Below are 17,094 nucleotides of genomic sequence, written 5' to 3' on the forward strand. Positions count from 1 at the left end.
TCTTGCTTCTTCCTCTCACACTCTCTTCCTCCCTCTCTCATCTCTTTCTTTCCTTCTCTCTCTTTCTCTATCTCTCCCCCTCTTGCTCTCGAGCGGCGAGCGAGCGGCCGGGCGGGTGAACGGGCGAGCGAGCAGCCGGGCGGGCGGGTGTTGCGGGGTGGGGGCAGCCGACATTGAAAGCAATCTTTGTCGGCTTCCGCACTTTCGTTGCTCCCCGGCTCCACCATCTGCGCATGCGCGGTCATGGAAAAAGGGCGCGCATGCGCAGATGGTGTTTTTACTTCCGCACCACTATACCGTGGAAAATCGATTAGTGCGGGAGGTCTTGGAACGTAACCCCCGCACTAATCGAGGGATCACTGTATAGAGAGAAGTGGTGAGAGTACACAGCCTTGGGGGGGGGCTCTGTTAGGAAGCTTGTGATCCACTTATAAGTGTGTTCAAGTACTGCTAGCTGATTTAGTTTAGTTAAAAGAATATCCGGTATGATGGTGTTGTGTGATATTTTGCTTATTTTTGCCAAGGCAAGACATTTTCACTGCTCTTGAAGGATTTGCACTTACATCATTTCTGAAGAATACATTCAAGAATTATATTTAAATGTTGGATATACTGTACCTTCTATGTTGAAATATATATTTGAGTATGCAAACTATTACAATTTGTATATTAAAAGCAAACCTTTTACTTCAACACTTTTTGGAATATATTAGTACCCTCACCTCTCCTAAAAAGTGAAATATCCTGGGAAACATTGGAAAGGAAGAATATGTTTTTCTGGATGAGAAAAGCAGAAACATGTTTTAAATACAAAGTATAGTTTCCTGCATTTCCTTGCCCCCCCTCCCCCACTTCAGCTCCAAGGTGGTGGGATTATTATTATTATTTATTATTATTATTATTATTATTATTATTATTAATTTGTATGCTGCCCCTCTACGGAGACTCGGAGTGGAGACTTGGAGCGGAGACTCGGAGTGGATTGAGACATTCACCCTTAGGACACGTTAGGATTAATCCTCTACCTATTTCACCACATGGCACCTGGGAAGATTGCATCAGCCAGCAAGGCTCAAGCAAACCTGAACTCAAGACAGCCTACAGAGTTGCTCCCTGGGAATCTGGCAGCCAATGGGATACATTTCTTACATAGGAACAAAAAATTCAAGGTGGAGCCCAACAGAGGGTATACACTAGGGTTGTGATGATGAACCTATGGCATCTACTGGCATGGGAGCCATTGCTATAGATCAGCTCCAGGTGTATGCATGGGCTGGCCAATTAATTTTCAGCTGACCATGGCCCTTCCCAGGAGTCTCCATGGCCCATTTTGAGGTAAATAAAGGGCTTGTGTGGAGGCTCTGAGAGGGCATTTCTGGCCTTCAGAGGTCCTTTGGGTAAGTGGGGAAGGCAGTTCTTGCCCTTCTCAGCCTGCAGGAAAGCCTGTGGAGCCTGCGGATGGTGAAAAACCCACCATGTCATATGCCAAAATCCAGGGGAACATGGGAGAGTTGCACATGCATTCATGGGGCATATTAAATTATAGGTGTCGGCACGCATATGCGTAACCCCCATTGCTTCCCTCATTTTTGGCATGTGACAGCAAAAAAGTTAGCCATCACTGCACTAGGGCACTCTCAGCACTTAGCCCTTTTCATCAAATATCTGGAAGCATGTGATCCATCTTTTCTGTTCAGGTGCTTCTGTCCACAATTAAACTTTCTTTCCAAGCAACTTCCATGAATCCAGTGTCTTTTCCCCCTCTTTGAACTAAACCTAGGATATTCCTTACAATATTTTAGAATATAAATACTGTATATCATAAAATGTTCTTTAACACAACTTCAAAATACTGAGGAAAATACATATTTTATTTCATTCAGAGCATCTGAAGGATATTTTTGTGGATTGGCAACATAACATCCATTATCCATTTGTTTTTCTGTCTCATTGAAATTACTTACAATCTTTTCCACGAATCCTCTTATATAGCCAACAGAAACTTCTCTTATTTGAAATACTGGAAACCCTCATCAATACTTTGTGAAAATCTTCCATATTTTTTTTCACCCACAGCCCCCTTCTACCCTGTTTTTCTCCTGGGCATTTCTGCCCAACTTCTATTATTGGATATGGACATGGGGCAGAAACTGATATATTTTACTGTCACAAAGAAAATATTTGTACTTTGCTTTTCTGTGGTTATCTCAGCACCTACCTCAGCCATTCATTTCATGCTTTTTACCTGTAGTCCTTTGTTCTGGTTGAAAACTTCTTTAAAGACTATTATGTTGTTTTTATGTCAGTGGAACACAGTATTTTTATCTCCCCCTTGTTTTTTGAAACAGGGTGTTAGTGGTGTTAATGTCATGTTTATTAATATAATTAATTCAGAATTGTTCGAGGCATTTAACCATTTGAGGATATATCACTGCCAAAATTGTGATGAACAATTTTAGAGTTTTGCAACTACAATCATGTTCACAACTCCAGTAGTTTGTTGGTGATCGTCTTCTATGCTTAAAGCATTTTTAATAAAGGAAATATACTATAGTGCAATATATTCCATTTTCCCCTGTCCCTAAAAAATTAAGTAAAGCAGGTTAAGCATATCCTCCTGCAAAGGGCAGCTCCATGCCAAAAAAAATCTCCATAGACACAAGTATAATAATTTTGCTTACTATATATAATTTTTTCATATTCTATCAGAAAGATGTATCCGTTTATTTCATTTTTTGTGAAAGAGATCTATCAACCTCAGAACTATATACCTACTTTATGTAGATTGAAAGAGATATTGTACTTTTCTTCAGGCAAACATGTACATGTGTCCAGGAGAAGATTCAATGGCAGCCTAGAAATTCTATTAGAATCATAGAGTTAGGCTACTGAGTCTAAGCAGAGTCCAGTTTAGGAATTCAAATTAAAACAAGTTAAAATAGAACAAAAATAAGAACAAAAACTAAGGACACCAGACTGAATTTATTAAAAGGAAAAGACATTTTCCCAATCAATTTCTTCTTCCCATTGCACTGAACTGGATTCAAAACAAATAATACAAATATTTTGAAGATACCCAAGGGCTTAGGGTAGAATATGCTTACCAATAGATGAACCATTAAAGGGTAGAAAGAGCACCTAGGCTAGACAGGAGTTTCTACCAGACCATTCATATATATATAGATCTATCACAACTAGTTTAAAACAAAACTGCAGTTTATGTAGCCAAGAAGTGAATGAGTTCCCTATGCTTGCCCTTTTGAGCAATAGGATTAGAATCAGCTTTGAGACTGTAGTTTGTCTTCATTCTTACACATACAGGAAGTCTTAAGAGACACTATACAGAGTTACAAAAGCTGCATATATGGAGACTAAAAGATTACTATTCACCTAAAGAATAAGAGTGCCACAATTTGAAATGGACATTCTTTAGATACATGCATCTTTTATCACTATTCTGGAGAAATAGGAAAACATTATAGCCAAGCCTGTTGCTTTAAGAAATCGGAAGAATTAATAGGTTCAGATTCAATGTTCAACAGTAAGAATTTTCAAACCAGCAGCTTGATTGGTTGTGCATAATCAAACCAAAGGAGGCTATTTTGTCTGCCATTGAGAAGACTTCTAGTATCAAGTTATTTATTTTTCAAAGAAGATGCTGATTTAAATGTTAAAGCTTAATAGCTTTTTTATTCTTGACTTCAAGTTAAGATTTTATCCTATTCTGTCAAAGTAATAAGATCCCAAATTAAACTGTCCTGCAAAGAAGCGTTATCATATCTAATTCTTTCCATCTAATTCTCAAAATAATCTCTCAATACCTGAATGAATTGGATATTTTTAGTTTTCCTTATGTTTGATTGGAATCTAAGTAAACTGGTATTTACGTAAACAATGCATTCTCTGATCAGCAAGGCAGCTGAAAATATTGAGCATATTTGACCTGTAATGATACAATGAACTCTATTTCCTAGCACAAAATAGTTCAATTGGAAAAAACAAACACATTTTCCTGGAAGTAACTAGTTCTGCAGCATCAGTATCAAATAGTTTAAGGCCACTAGCACATAGTAAGTCCCTTCTTCAAATGTGAGAAGCCAGGCAGTATATTTGAAAGTTAAATTATTAAATGTAGATATCAGTCCCCTATGCCTCAGGGAGACAATACATAAACTGTGATACAACTAAAATATTAGCTATGCTTAAATATAATCTTGGTTCCATGGCAGGTCAAACCCTTCCTCATATTCCCCTCCATATCTATTTGCAAATGCTCTCTAACTCTGCTGTCAAATTTGTCCATGCAGCAGATATCTTAAAAGATTCTGTCAGTCAGGATCCTGACGCATGTGATTGGAATTGCTAATAGCAGGAGATTAGTCAACTAGCAATATTTTCTCCTGTGGGAACACATCAGTATGGCCTCCTAGTGAGAACAACAAATGTATCCCTCCCACCAGCCAACCCCAGGACTAAAACAACCTCCACTTGCCAAGCCACTCAAAAGGCATCCCTGATGTTTTTCAACTGCCGAACAGCCAAGTCCACAGGAAGGTTGAATTGTAGGTTACTAAGTCGGCTAAGGAGGTTAAGGGCTCCCTCAAAGCCTGTCTGGGCCATGTAACTCCAAGGCTGGTAGTGGACTTGGATCAAAGTTCCTGACTTACAGATAAGATTGAGCCATGAAACTAAACGCTGCTCATTGAGTGCCAGGCATACCAGTGCCTTCAGTTCTGAGTCTGCACTACGCTTGAATGGGTCATGTTCTGACAATACTGTGTGAATGGCTGACAGCAGGCTCTGCTTTGGGGTGGCAGGTACTCCACCCATCACTGGAAGGGCAAAAGACTGGGAGAGCTTGCGAGCTGGTGACTCTACAAAGGCACGACCATTCTTTGAACTGTAATATTTCACAAAGAGTTCCCATGGATGCATGGGCTGGGGAGAAGAGCCCAGCATAGGAAGCAAACAGGCAATTGGAGCTAGAACCAAGCTCATCCCAGGAGATGGAGTGTAGAGACCATGAGCCAGAAGATCCCGCACAGCAGTTGTTAGTTCTTTACGTACTGCCAGTGTTAGTTCATCACGTCCTCCCAAGGAAGTGTCCTGGATACCTGAATAGTTGATGACATGTTCTGACTCTCGCAACTGGTACTTTTGAGCAAGTTGCCTGACATGGGCCACAGCCATCTCTAGCTTGTTCATTAAAGGGGAATAGTCTCTGTCAGATGGGTTCCTTTGCCATAGCTGATGAGGTATTTGACTTGTTGCACAACCAAATTGGCTCAAAGCAAAAATCTGTAGCATGGCAAGCATCCGACGCATGAGATGGAGCCCTGTTTCTCGCATTCTCTGAGTTTCTTCTGAGTTCACTGCTGAGAGAAAGGGAATATTTTTTAACACAACACTTGCATATTGCAGTCTCATATCATAGTCTGAGGAAAGGACAGAAAAAGGAGAAAGACTATAATTGTTGCAGTTATATGTAGGGCTAATTTTGGTAACATTCTATATCAGTGGTTCTCAACTTTTCTAATGCCGCAACCACTTCTAATGCCGCAACCACTTACAAGAGAGATTTAAGCTGATTGGCAGGAAGGTCAGAGGTATAATCCCACTGTAAACGCCTGATGGATCAGATTGTAAAAATATGTTCCATGGCTTTAGTTCTTAACACCATGGGAAATTTGTCTATTCCCTTGTCTAAGGTGACCCCTGCAAAATGGTCATTCGATTCCCAAAGGGGTCCCGATCCCCAGGTTAAGAACCACTGTTCTATCTAGTTTTGGAAAAAGAACGATACTTGGGAATGCGGTTGGTGGATGCCACTACAGTAATAAGGGTGATGAAAGAGGATAATAATATTCATGTTAACTCATTCAACAGGACAACCCGGGCAGATAAGGAAAAGGAGGTATATCTGAAGGAAGAAACAGTAGAGCTGCTTTTTTCATCTCTGAATGTTTTACAGCATTCACATAAATTACTTCCTATTCCACAAGCCTGTTATGTACCAATTACCATAAACAGTCTTACAGCAATACCATTTTCTACTTAATAACCCAAACCGGAAATGTTTCCAAGGAAATTTGAATGCGACACGAAGGCCTGGCCAGTTTCCTGCCCTTCCCCTTTTAATCCCGGCCATCTCGGGCTTTTCTGGGCTACCAGAGGAGCTTTTCAGTGGTGCTTAAGGAGGCTTTGGCAGTCCTTTCTCTGGGTGCCTGGAGAGGGAATAAACCTCTACCAGCACCCAGAGAAAAGAAACAAAGCCGAGGAGTCACCACAGTGAAAGAAAGGTGTCGGCTACAAAGCGAGGGAGAGGACAAGGGAGCCCTTCAGCATGGGAAGGAAGAGGCAGCAGGTAGCAGCAGCAGTAGCCAGTGTATGGGAGGCAGCCTCGCGCTGGGTGTATTGGAGGCACATGCTCCTCCTCGCCGCCTGAGTCCCTCTTTTTTTTTTTAACCCTTAAAGTTTTGGAATTTTTTTTATTCCCCTCACTTCACCTTCTTCCTTCGGCAGCGACTGTCTTCCTCCTCTTCTCCCCCCCCCCCCAAATTCCAAGCTTTTATTTCTTTCCTAATGGGTTTGCATGCATTATTTGCTTTTACATTGATTCCTATGGGAAAAAATGCTTCTTCTTAAAAATGTTTCTACTTAAGAACCAGGTTACGGAATGAATTAAGTTCTTAAGCAGAGGTACCACTGTATAGCCATTTTTGGCCTCCCGAAGCCCTGCCTCTGCCTCCCATTTTTTTTAAAAAAAGTGGTGAAAAATTGGAGTGTTTTTGCCTTCCCTATGCCTCTAGGAGCTTTCTGCATGGCTCCCAAACCTTTGCCTACCCCATTTTGTTTACCCCCCAAACGAGTCCGTTTTTGCAAAAAGGTTTGGGAGGCCTGCAGAATGCTCCTGGGAGCTGGAGAAAGGCAAAAACAGAGGCTTTGGGGGCTTGCAAAGTGTTCATGGGGCCAGGGAGGACAAAAACTTTTTTTCTTACTTCTTTGAAATCTTGCTGTGCCTTGTACACCAGTGCATCTATCATCCGAAAAATACAGTATATCCATTAATGGGAAAGAAATCAAACCTACAAATGGGCATCTGGAAAAAGCTCAGCTGAGCAGGATAACCAATTTCTACTCAGCATTTTCCAAAAGATTTGTGATGATTTCCCCCCCCCCTCTATGATGAATATTTCAGTTTCTGCTTCTGTCAACATCTCAGAGGCTGAATAGAAAAATAAGAATTGGGCCAGATAAGCTACTGATGGAAAGGTCGTGTAACTCCTTTTCCTCTCAATAACCTATTCCAAACTGCCATATTTCATTTCTATAACAAGCAAAAGTCCTCTACCAACCTTTTTAACTATGATAAGCAAACCAATTCTTGCTTGGATGGACACCCACCTCGGCTGCTTCTGTGATGTTGCTGCATGTTTGGCTTGCAAGTGCCACTTCCTGTTTGTCCACTTGAACAATCACAATGTCCTTCCTCTGGCTTGCCAGGACTACCTTCTTCTGCAAGAAAGAAAAAGATTTTGATCAACCTTTTTAAGACCAAGAGCTCAGTTTTAGTTCACATCATATATACAGTGAACCAAAGGCCCAGCTTCATCCCAGCAATAATAATTCTATTTTAGCCATTTTTATATGGATGAAGGCTAACAGTTGCAATGCATTATTTTTATACTCTCTTCTTTCACATTCCGTTCAATCAGGTCTTATGGATTTGTTTAAATAAGGACTGAGTGACTGATTTCAATAGTGAAGGCAAACCTTTTTTTATTTGCGTGCCAAAAGGAGCTGTGCTAGCATGTGTGCCTATGCTCATATCCCTTCCCTCCCCCAACACATGCGTACACACCCCCTCGCGCTGAATGTGGATTAGTTCCACCCATTGCTTCTTGTTCTACCTACAGGGGCTTTGGAGAATAGTTTAACTCCCTCTTCTTTGTAGCATCCCCTAAGATTTTGAAACACTGCTATTGTGTCTCCCCTAGTCCTTCTTTTCATTAAACTAAACATTCCTGCAAACATTCTTCACATGTTTTAGCCTCTGGTATCCTAATCATATTTGTTGCTCTTCTCTGAACTCTTTCTAGAATATCTACATCTTTTTTACATAGTGGCAACCAAACCTAGATTCAGTACTCCAAGTGTGGCATTACTAAGGCATTATAAAATGGTATTAACACTTCATGTGATCTTGATTCTATCCCTGTTTATGCAGCCTAGAATTATGTTTGGCATTTTTTGGCAGCTGCTGCACGCTGCTGGCTCATATTTAAATGGTTGTCCACTAGTATTCCAAGATACCCTCTCACAATTACTACTATTATTCAAAGTACCACATATACTGTTACCTGTGCATTTTATTTACCCGTGCATTTTGTTTTCCTAATGTAGAACCTTAATTTTTGTTAGATAGCTCCTGTCAAGTCTGTTAAGATCCTTCTGTATCTTAAACTTTTCTTCCAGAACATTGGCTATTCCTGCTAGCTTGGTGTCATCTGCAAATTTAAAGAGTCCAAATCATTGATGAAGATGTTGAAGAGTACTGGGCCTAAAACAAAGTCTTGGAGTGCCCCACTGCATACATCCATTTAGATGCAGTTCCATTGAGGACTACATGTTGGTTAGCCTGTTATGAATCCATTTGGTGGTGATGCTGTCTAACTCATATTTTTCTATCTTATCAAGTATAGTAGTACCTCTAGATACGAGCTGCTCTATATACGAGCATTTCGAGATACGAGCTAGGAGGGGAGAGATATTTCTGTTCTACTCCTGAGCTCAAATTCGAGATACGAGCCGAGGCCAAGTCTCGCTCCGGGCTGTGCCCCCTCCGAGCGCTCACCGCCTGTCCCTGTCAGTGGCCCAGCCACCTTCACCCGCCCGGACAACCGCCAGAGGGGCTCCTCCGGAGGGGCTCCTCCTGAGGGACGCAGGGGGAAGGGCTTGAGCCGCCGCCTTCTCCCTTCCCCGTGGGAGCGCCGCACCTCTTGTCTGTCCGGCCCAAGAGGCACGAAACCGCTGCTCCTGCCGGGCGGCCCGCCTGGAACACCAGCATTGCCACCGTGCCGATTGCCGAGCGGGGGCGGGGCGCGGGAGGAGGCAGCGCCGCACCGGCCCCCTCAGGCCGCTCCGCCCGGGATGGGGCTCCTCCCGAGACCCCGTGCGTCCCTCCGGAGGAGCCCCATCCTGGACGGAGCGGCCTGAGGGGGCAGGTGCGGCGCTGCCTCCTCCCGCGCCCCGCCCCCGCTCGGCAATCGACCCGGCAGCATTGCTGGCATTCCAGGCGGGCCGCCCGGCATGAGCACTGGTATTTTTATTCTTTTTCATAGAAAGTCTCTAATGCATAAAGAATGCAGAAGGCCAACTGAAAGCAAGTATCGCACTGAATGTGGAAATGTGGAAACAACAGCACTACTTGCTATTGTGATGACCTATGTTATTAAATCCTGCAAGAGCTTGTAACTTAAACCACTTTAAGTATCAGTAATGATCAACTTTTCTTCCCAGAGAAAAACAGCCCTCTTTCATAGGTTTGCTTATAAACAGCAACCAGAAATAACCATTCAACAAGCTACATAGATAAGTAGACTTGTAGCAAATTTTGGTATGAACAGATTCTGCTTATCTTTTCAGACATCACAGAACCTAATGTATCTATGAAAATGGATAACAGCAATATCTGATGAAGTGGACACTAGCCTAAGAAAGCTGATGCCATAATCAGTTTTGTAGGCTATTCAAGTTCTATAGAAATTGTGTATTTTTCCTGAATGATAGGAGAACCAACCCCACTGAAAAATTATTAAACAGGACTTTATCTGTCACCTTTCCCCCCAAATTTTGATAAGAACAAACAAAATGTGATACTTGTTGATTTTTTAAGCTGGAGTAAATATTTATATTAATTTGGTATCACAAGTCCAAAACTTTGGGTTAATACATTCCATAGTCAATACATTCCATAGTCCCTTTCAGATCTGGCTCCTAGTTGATTCTATATATTGTACCAAGTATGCAACAAATGTATAATTTCTGACCTTGAATAAAATTGATAAACATTTCAAGGTCCCGGATCTGAGTTTTCAACTGATCTACCAGCTGTTCTTTTACACGTGCTGGGTTGATGATTTGTGCCACAGCAGCATCCACCTGCTGACGCAACTCTTCTGGGGTCAGCAAGGCAATGTCCTCACTCAAGTTCATGTCCAATTTCTTGATTAGCTCCTCAATAATCACCTGTGAAATAGGAATAAATCAGGAGTTAATCTGACTCCTTGCTAAGGATTCTCTTCCCAAAATATTTAAAAATCAAATGGCTCAGTTAAAAGTGTCCCTTTATAGGCAAAAGAAAATTATGTCTGATTATATAACATTGAATGTTACCTGCTGTCTCTCCATTACCATGGACTGAGGCAATGCATCATAGCTACCCTCCTGGTAGGCAAATGTTTCCAAGTCATCTAATTGTGACTTAAGCTGCAGAATTAGTTCTCGTTGCTTTTCCTTTCTAGCTTCCAGCTGTTCTTGCTTCTCATATTCATTCTAAAAAGAAGAAAAAAAAGGTCATATTGTACCTCTGTGTAAATTGGGAATTGTAATTGTAGGAGGAGAGATGTGTTAGTCAATGGGAGCAAACCCCCCCCTTTTCTGATTATTATTTTTTATTAAAAGGCATTAATAGTGTACATGGGGTCTTTTAAAATGTCTTACAATTTTTTTCATATTTTATAGTTATTAGATTTCTTATACATTGTTATATTTAATGTTGTACGCCGCCCTGATTTCCCTCGAGAAGGGCGGCATAGAAATCAACCAATCAATCAAATAAATAAATAAATAAATAAATAAAACAAAACAAAACAAAACAAAACAAGCAAGCAAGTAAGCAAGCTTTCGGAGACTGCAGTTCAAATAATCAAATGCAGAGTGGCTATACAGCTTATAAAATGAATTGCAACTTTCAAAAGCCTATGTTTTTTCATATAATCAGAAAAGGTGCTATCAGACTCCTATTGACTTTAAGAGTAAAATTAGAATAAAATTCTTAAAGAACAATGTGTATGTCCAGATCACTATCTCTTGTTGCATAAAACAGTCAACCTTGAATTGAAATTGCAACAACATTTTTTACAGCTCTTACTTCTGTCCACAATCCATTAATCTCAAGAGAATCCATAATGCTTACATCAGTGGAAAGGGAAGCAGCAGCCCTACAGTTATGACTTAGAAATTCTCCTGACAGTCACTTTATATATCTTTCTAATTCAACAGCTTATAAAAAGTATAAGGAGATGCAGAATACAGCATACTTGTTATGTAAGCAAAGCCATTTTTTAACACAAGCAGTCCTCAATTTATAAGCACAATTGGGATTGGAATCTCAGTTGTTGAGCAAAGTAGTCATTTGTAGTCAGTGAGATTCCCATGTAATTGCTTCATTCAATGACCACAATCTTGGCAGTCTCAGTTGTCATTGTTAAGTGATCTGCAAAGTTGTTAAGCAGATGGAACAAAATAATTGCCTGCAGATAGATTTCAACTTTATTCCCCATGTGCAGAAAAGAATGCCTCTATAAGGCTGCATCTGAGTTCCATTTTTGCAGTCCAGCAGAGTAGTTCTGCTCTACTCGGCAAGTTGCAAAGATGAGAGAGTCCTCTTGATGGGCAACAGCAGCTTGCAATCTTTCTCGCTGTTCCCCCATTGACTTTCTATGGAAGCCAGCAAAAAAGAAAGCAAATTGTGATCACTTGGTAAGTGTGAAGATGTTGCCAAGTGCCCAAATGTGCACATGTAAGGCCAGGGCGGGGGACATGGACTATGGCAATGCAAAGTTTTACAATGCTTTGCAGATCATAAAGCATCCTCCCCCAGGCCATCATAACTTTAAACAGTCATTAAACAACTGGTCATAAGTCAAGGACTAGCTGCATATGTTTTTTAAAAAGATATGGTACAAGAACCTCAGAAGATTTTCTGGCTCTTGGAGAATTTTCAGGCACACATTTTATGAAACGATTTGAGTCATGCCACATAGTGACCTGCTTCAAACCACAACTTATGATCCACATTCCAGGCTCAGTTATTCTCATTAATGACTACTTGTACTCATTGCTGTGGCATCACAGCAACTAGACAAAATTTACAATATTTTGGGAAACAATTCCATGGTATATAAAAAATAATAGCGTGCCATTTAACATCTCTACCTAGGAACTCCTTTAAGTGGTATCTAATTATATCCCCTTGTGAATTATAGTGCAGGTAGTCTTTGCTAAGTAACAACTGGCAATCATCAAGCAATCACTAAATAAAACCAATAAATTGTACCTATATAACCTCCTTCATATTTCCTTAGCTTTTTTCTGTGAAAAGTTTAAACATAAGGATTAACCAGCCAAAAAATTACTTTTTCATCATCATAACTGTGAATACAGTAGTCTATTATAAGGACTACCTGTACAACATGTCCCATATTACAATGTGGGTATCAGACAAATAGAGGTGTTCAAAATACAGAATCTTTTGGTATCTACTGTCTGTGACTGCCAAAAACAATATAACAAATTTAATTAGAGCAGTTGCTCTGTGATAACAGTGACTTGTTAGGGATTATCAGAAATTAGTTGCCATGATACTGGAGACTTCAAACTTTATGCTGTTTTAGTTATATGAATACTATCTATACATTTCCATTATACTTCTGTCAAATGTCATATAATAAAAATGTATGAAAATTTTGTAAATCAAAATTTTCCTCCCAATCTATATTACTAAATTTCCTTATTGACTAATCACCAAGTTATAAAAACAAACTGCGCTAATACATCTTCAGGTACTAATTCTTAAAAGAATTCTGGAAATAGAGCCTTATAAGTCTGTTGGACAATACACTTTATTAATTTGTTCTGGTTGAAAAAAATATTTTCAGTGATTAATATTAGTGTCAGAAATTTAGAAGTGGAAAACTCCAAATGCGGCTATATAATAATTTATAAAATTTCAACCATATTCGAACACACCCATTAAGAAAAGCAGAATGAACCCAAATATTAAGGTAATAGAAGTCCCAGATAGCTAGTTGATTATAGGAACATCATAAAATAATAACAATCTCTTCTCCTCAACTGTTGATTTCAACAGATTGACTGACAGATTGTTCCTAAAAGAGTAGAGCAGTTGCATCCTTTACTACTGTAAGCTTTCCCTTAGTATGGTACTCGAAATATACTTCGTGGTTTTAAATATCAGCATCAAAAAATTTAATTAACTGGGGTATTTTCCACTGGTGGGTAAATTTCCCATTGCAGAGCCAAGCTCCAGGAAATCTTTGTAGCTTAATATTCAACTATCTCAGATGCCTCCAGATTTATGTCTATCGTATATAAAGTAAATCAGATTTATTAGGCAAAGACAACCTAATGCATCTTTGAAAGATCACAGCGGAGGAGGGCTGCTCCAGCTCACCTTGGCTTCACTGCCCACTCCGTCTACTGCCGCCGCAGCAAAGCCGAGGCCGGAGCCGGGGCAGCCACGGAAAGCGAATTCCTCAAGCTCACGGAGGAGACGCTGCTGCTGTCCTGGGCCGGCACGCGCCACCTGCCGGAGTCGGAACTGGACCTGTGCGAAGTGTGAAGCTAAAGCTAGGAGCGCCGAGTGAAGGCGGCGGCGTTCTGCCCTAAGTGCCCGCGGGGATCCTGGTTCGGCTTCGATCTCTTCTCCTACTTCTTCCTCTCCAGCTTGGACCTCGGCTACCGCGCCAACTGGCGCCCAGCGCTCCCCGGGACTCGCCGCAGTCTCCATTGCCGCCGCTTCCAGGACACGCCGCTATCTACTATTATAAAATGTCAACGGGGAACCGGGCCGGCAAAATGAAACGTCATTTCCGGTCCTGTGAGACGCGACAGAAAAAAATCGTCATACGGAAGTAGGTGTGGCCTTCGGTTCTTGACACAGGAGCGTACAAGTAGAGTCATGGTTGTGTTCGTTTGGTGTACGTTCCATGATTGACTGGAGGGGGCGGGGCTACATAAATAAGTTTTCTAGATTCGCAGGACACATTAAAGTATAAATGAACCAAAGAGATTTGAGTTCGCATAACACATTTGATTGAGGCTGATTTGTGAGTCTCCTCTAAAGGGCAACTAAAATGAGATAACGGTCAATTGCTTAAAATAAACTTCAGCAACTTCGTTTGAAATCTGAACGCCGAGTAGAAAAGAACATAGCTGTCAGTAAAAAGGACACATTTCAGCTGAGATCAACTAAAATTTTCTGCATAATACATAATACTGATTATTCGAAGAAAGAAATTGTACCTATATACGAACTTCAGTTAAAAGTTATATTGCAATTATAGAAGGTTTAGAATTGAGACATTATATTTACAGAACATCTCGCACTTGGAAATTTCTTTTTCAAAGAGGCTTTATTCAAGCAGAGTTAAAATGTTAGAAGTTACAATTTGGTGTGTTTCTATAATGAAATGAAATGATTTACTTAACAGGAACCTGTCTTGCCTTGAAAACAAATTTACACCAATCCTCAAAAGTTTCTGCCAAAGTATGAAAAATATCTCTTAAATTAGCTTTTTGAAACAGGCATACCCCAAAATGTTTTTGTTTCAACTGATCTATAGGCATCAAAGCGACTATAGTACATATTTTAAATAGATATATGATATCTATGACCTATTCTGGAATATGTCGAAACATATCTGGAAATGAGTGCTGGGCAGCAACTACTTGGGAGGGGGAGCCTCTTAATTTAGCTCCGCCTGGCCCAAGGGGATCAAATAAGCCCGAGAAAGCAAGGAGGCTGGGGGGGACACAGAACATAATAAGCGGCAGCCATCATGGCAAGGTGAGTGCTTGTGCTTTGGCAACAGCTCTTTCATAGGACTTCTTTTGTCTTTCTTTTCCAGCTGATCTGATTTGATTATCTAACTTCTGGGATCCCCTCCAAAATAGAATAAAAATCCATGGTCTTGCCTGCGTGGGCAGGAAGCTTGCTTCCACAGATCTTTAATATTCACTGTATTAAAATATGATATTTGTACCTGTAAACATTTAATTGATTAATTACATTATATATACGTATTACATTATGTGATCTTCCTGTTATGATATGTGGATTTCCTATTATGATATGAGCAATTAATTTGGGGGTTTGAGGAAATTTGCTAAATTTTAGTTGATTAACTTAGTTTCAGCTTGACTGTCAATTGTCTAGTGGAGACAAACCATTATAGATTAAATGGTATTAATATTTTAAATAAAGATGGAAACAGTATAAGGAATAAAATATATTTGGATATAAAACATCTCACAATCATCCCCTTGTGTGTGTGTGTGTGTGTGTGTGTGTGTGTGTGCGTGTGTGTGTATATATATAATAATAATAATTATTATTATATATTATTATTATTATTATTATTTTATTTATTTGATTTGTATGCCGCCGCTCTCCGAAGACTCGGGGCGGCTCACAACAGCAAAACAGTACAAATCCAATAGTTAAAAACAATTTAAAACCCTTAATATAAAAAACAATCATATATCTCAGACAAACCATACATAAAACGGAAACAGAAATATATATACACACACGCACATATACACTTACACACAAACACATCTATTTCTAAATTCATAAGGAAAATATCTTTAAGGAGAGGAATTTATTAAATAACATTGTTAGAAGAAAAACAATGATGTAGTGCTTCAAACTGTGCAGTCCTATATTTTATGGACTGAGAAATTATTTTGGAAGGGAAGAAATTTGCAAAGGTCAGTATAAGGCCAATTATCCCAACAAGCAACAACCCTCACAATCTGCCACATCCAGTCTTCCGTAAGCTTTTCCTTTAGTTTTACTTGAGGGGGTTCATTTAAGATTTTGTTTTGCCCATATACATTTTGGATGCATGGTACATCAATAATAATTGCATCTATTAGAACATGCTAATTAATTAATATCCAAATTAATATCCATTTTTTCTACTATCTCCTCTGTTCCATGAGTACCAGTATAAATCCAGCCAATTATATTGTTGTTCTGTAATGGCAATCTGGTAGGTTGGTTTTGGCATCTTTGGTGATCAGCTGGAATAGATGCAGTAGAACATCAGGCAGGCAATTTGGTTGATGAAGGATATCAAGGTCCAATACTGTTTAATTTTTGGGAGCTTGGAGAACTCTTCCTGAAGTGACTGCAGTTTCTCCTATTGAGTTCTATTGAATCAAAAGACAATTATTGTGAGTACCCAGGATTCTGTTAAAACTCACAATACATCTATACCAGTGATGGTGAACCTTTTTTTCCTCGGGTGCCAAAAGTGTGTGAATGCACACCATTGTGCATGTGCTAGTGCCCACACACATAATTAAATGCCTGGGGAGGATGAAGATGGCCTTCCCTGCTGCCCCAGAGGCCCACTGGAGCCGGAAATGGCCTGTTTCCCAACTTCTGGTGGGCCAGGTAAGCATGTTTTTCACCCTCCCCATGCTTCAGAGGCTTCCTTGCAGCCTGGGAAGGGCAAAAACACCCTCCCCCCTCCCCCCCAGAGGCCCTCCAGAAGCTAAAATTGCCCTCCCAGAATCTCCATGCAAGCTGAAAATCAGCTGCCTGGACCGCACATGGGCACTGGTACTGAGTTAGGGCAACAGCTCGCGTGCCAGCAAATATGGCTCTGCGTGCTACCTGTGGCACACGTGCCATAGGTTTGCCATCACTGATCTATACTGAGTAGAGCCAAGACTTTTATTGAATGCCCATTGAGGTGCCATTTTGTTATTATTGGGCATTTTTAAGATCTACTCCTGTAGTTCTCAATTATGCCCACCAGCAGGAAAGCAGGTTCTTTCCACACGGGTGTGCAAACCTTTTCTCTTAGGGAAAACTTAACTTGCTAGGCATGGACTGGCTTATCAAATAATTCATTGAGGTTCAAAATGGCTTAATTTCAAAGTGGCTTCCATATCCATGGTCAGCAGGACACAACTTAGTTGTTAAAAGAATACTAAAATGATTAGCGTTATAACTAATTTGTGTGGTTTACAAATCTTTAAAGTATTCTTTTAACA

At 40.3% G+C, this 17,094-nt stretch overlaps 2 protein-coding genes across 4 annotated transcripts in view; one reads left to right on the forward strand and one right to left on the reverse strand.

Annotated features, from left to right (window-relative positions):
• Positions 1–2,963: 2,963 nt before the first annotated feature.
• On the reverse strand, positions 2,964–13,894 carry RUNDC1 (RUN domain containing 1). Of its 2 annotated transcripts, none has more exons than XM_070726434.1 (5): positions 13,478–13,894; positions 10,396–10,554; positions 10,050–10,248; positions 7,405–7,515; positions 2,964–5,372 (listed from the first exon to the last, which is right to left on the reverse strand). In XM_070726434.1, exons 1-5 carry the CDS (start codon positions 13,811–13,813, stop codon positions 4,501–4,503), a joined length of 1,677 nt encoding a protein of 558 aa, XP_070582535.1. In that variant the 5' UTR covers positions 13,814–13,894; the 3' UTR covers positions 2,964–4,500. The 2 variants fall into 2 exon arrangements, with proteins under 2 accessions (XP_070582535.1, XP_070582534.1); XM_070726433.1 differs by having other exon boundaries at positions 2,964–5,375.
• Positions 13,895–14,213: 319 nt separating this feature from the next.
• The window catches only part of LOC139153149 (putative protein PTGES3L), a 32,235-nt gene continuing 29,354 nt past the window's right edge, over positions 14,214–17,094 (forward strand). For both annotated transcript variants that reach the window (XM_070726756.1, XM_070726755.1), the window contains exon 1: positions 14,214–14,872. In XM_070726756.1, coding sequence (XP_070582857.1) covers positions 14,865–14,872 — 8 coding nt within the window. In that variant the 5' untranslated portion in view covers positions 14,214–14,864. The remainder of the gene's footprint in view (positions 14,873–17,094) is intronic.

Source organism: Erythrolamprus reginae, chromosome Z (assembly GCF_031021105.1).
Source record: "Erythrolamprus reginae isolate rEryReg1 chromosome Z, rEryReg1.hap1, whole genome shotgun sequence".
NCBI classification, from domain to species: domain Eukaryota; kingdom Metazoa; phylum Chordata; class Lepidosauria; order Squamata; family Dipsadidae; genus Erythrolamprus; species Erythrolamprus reginae.

Coding starts and splice junctions, on each gene's coding strand:
- RUNDC1 (XM_070726433.1), bottom strand. CDS start 13,813: ATGGAGACTGCGGCGAGTCCCGGGGAGCGCTGGGCGCCAGTTGGCGCG. Junction 10,555..13,477: donor GAGTGGGCAGTGAAGCCAAG/GTGAGCTGGAGC, acceptor TCTTCTTTTTAG/AATGAATATGAGAAGCAAGA. Junction 5,376..7,404: donor ACATCACAGAAGCAGCCGAG/GTGGGTGTCCAT, acceptor CCTTTCTCTCAG/CAGTGAACTCAGAAGAAACT.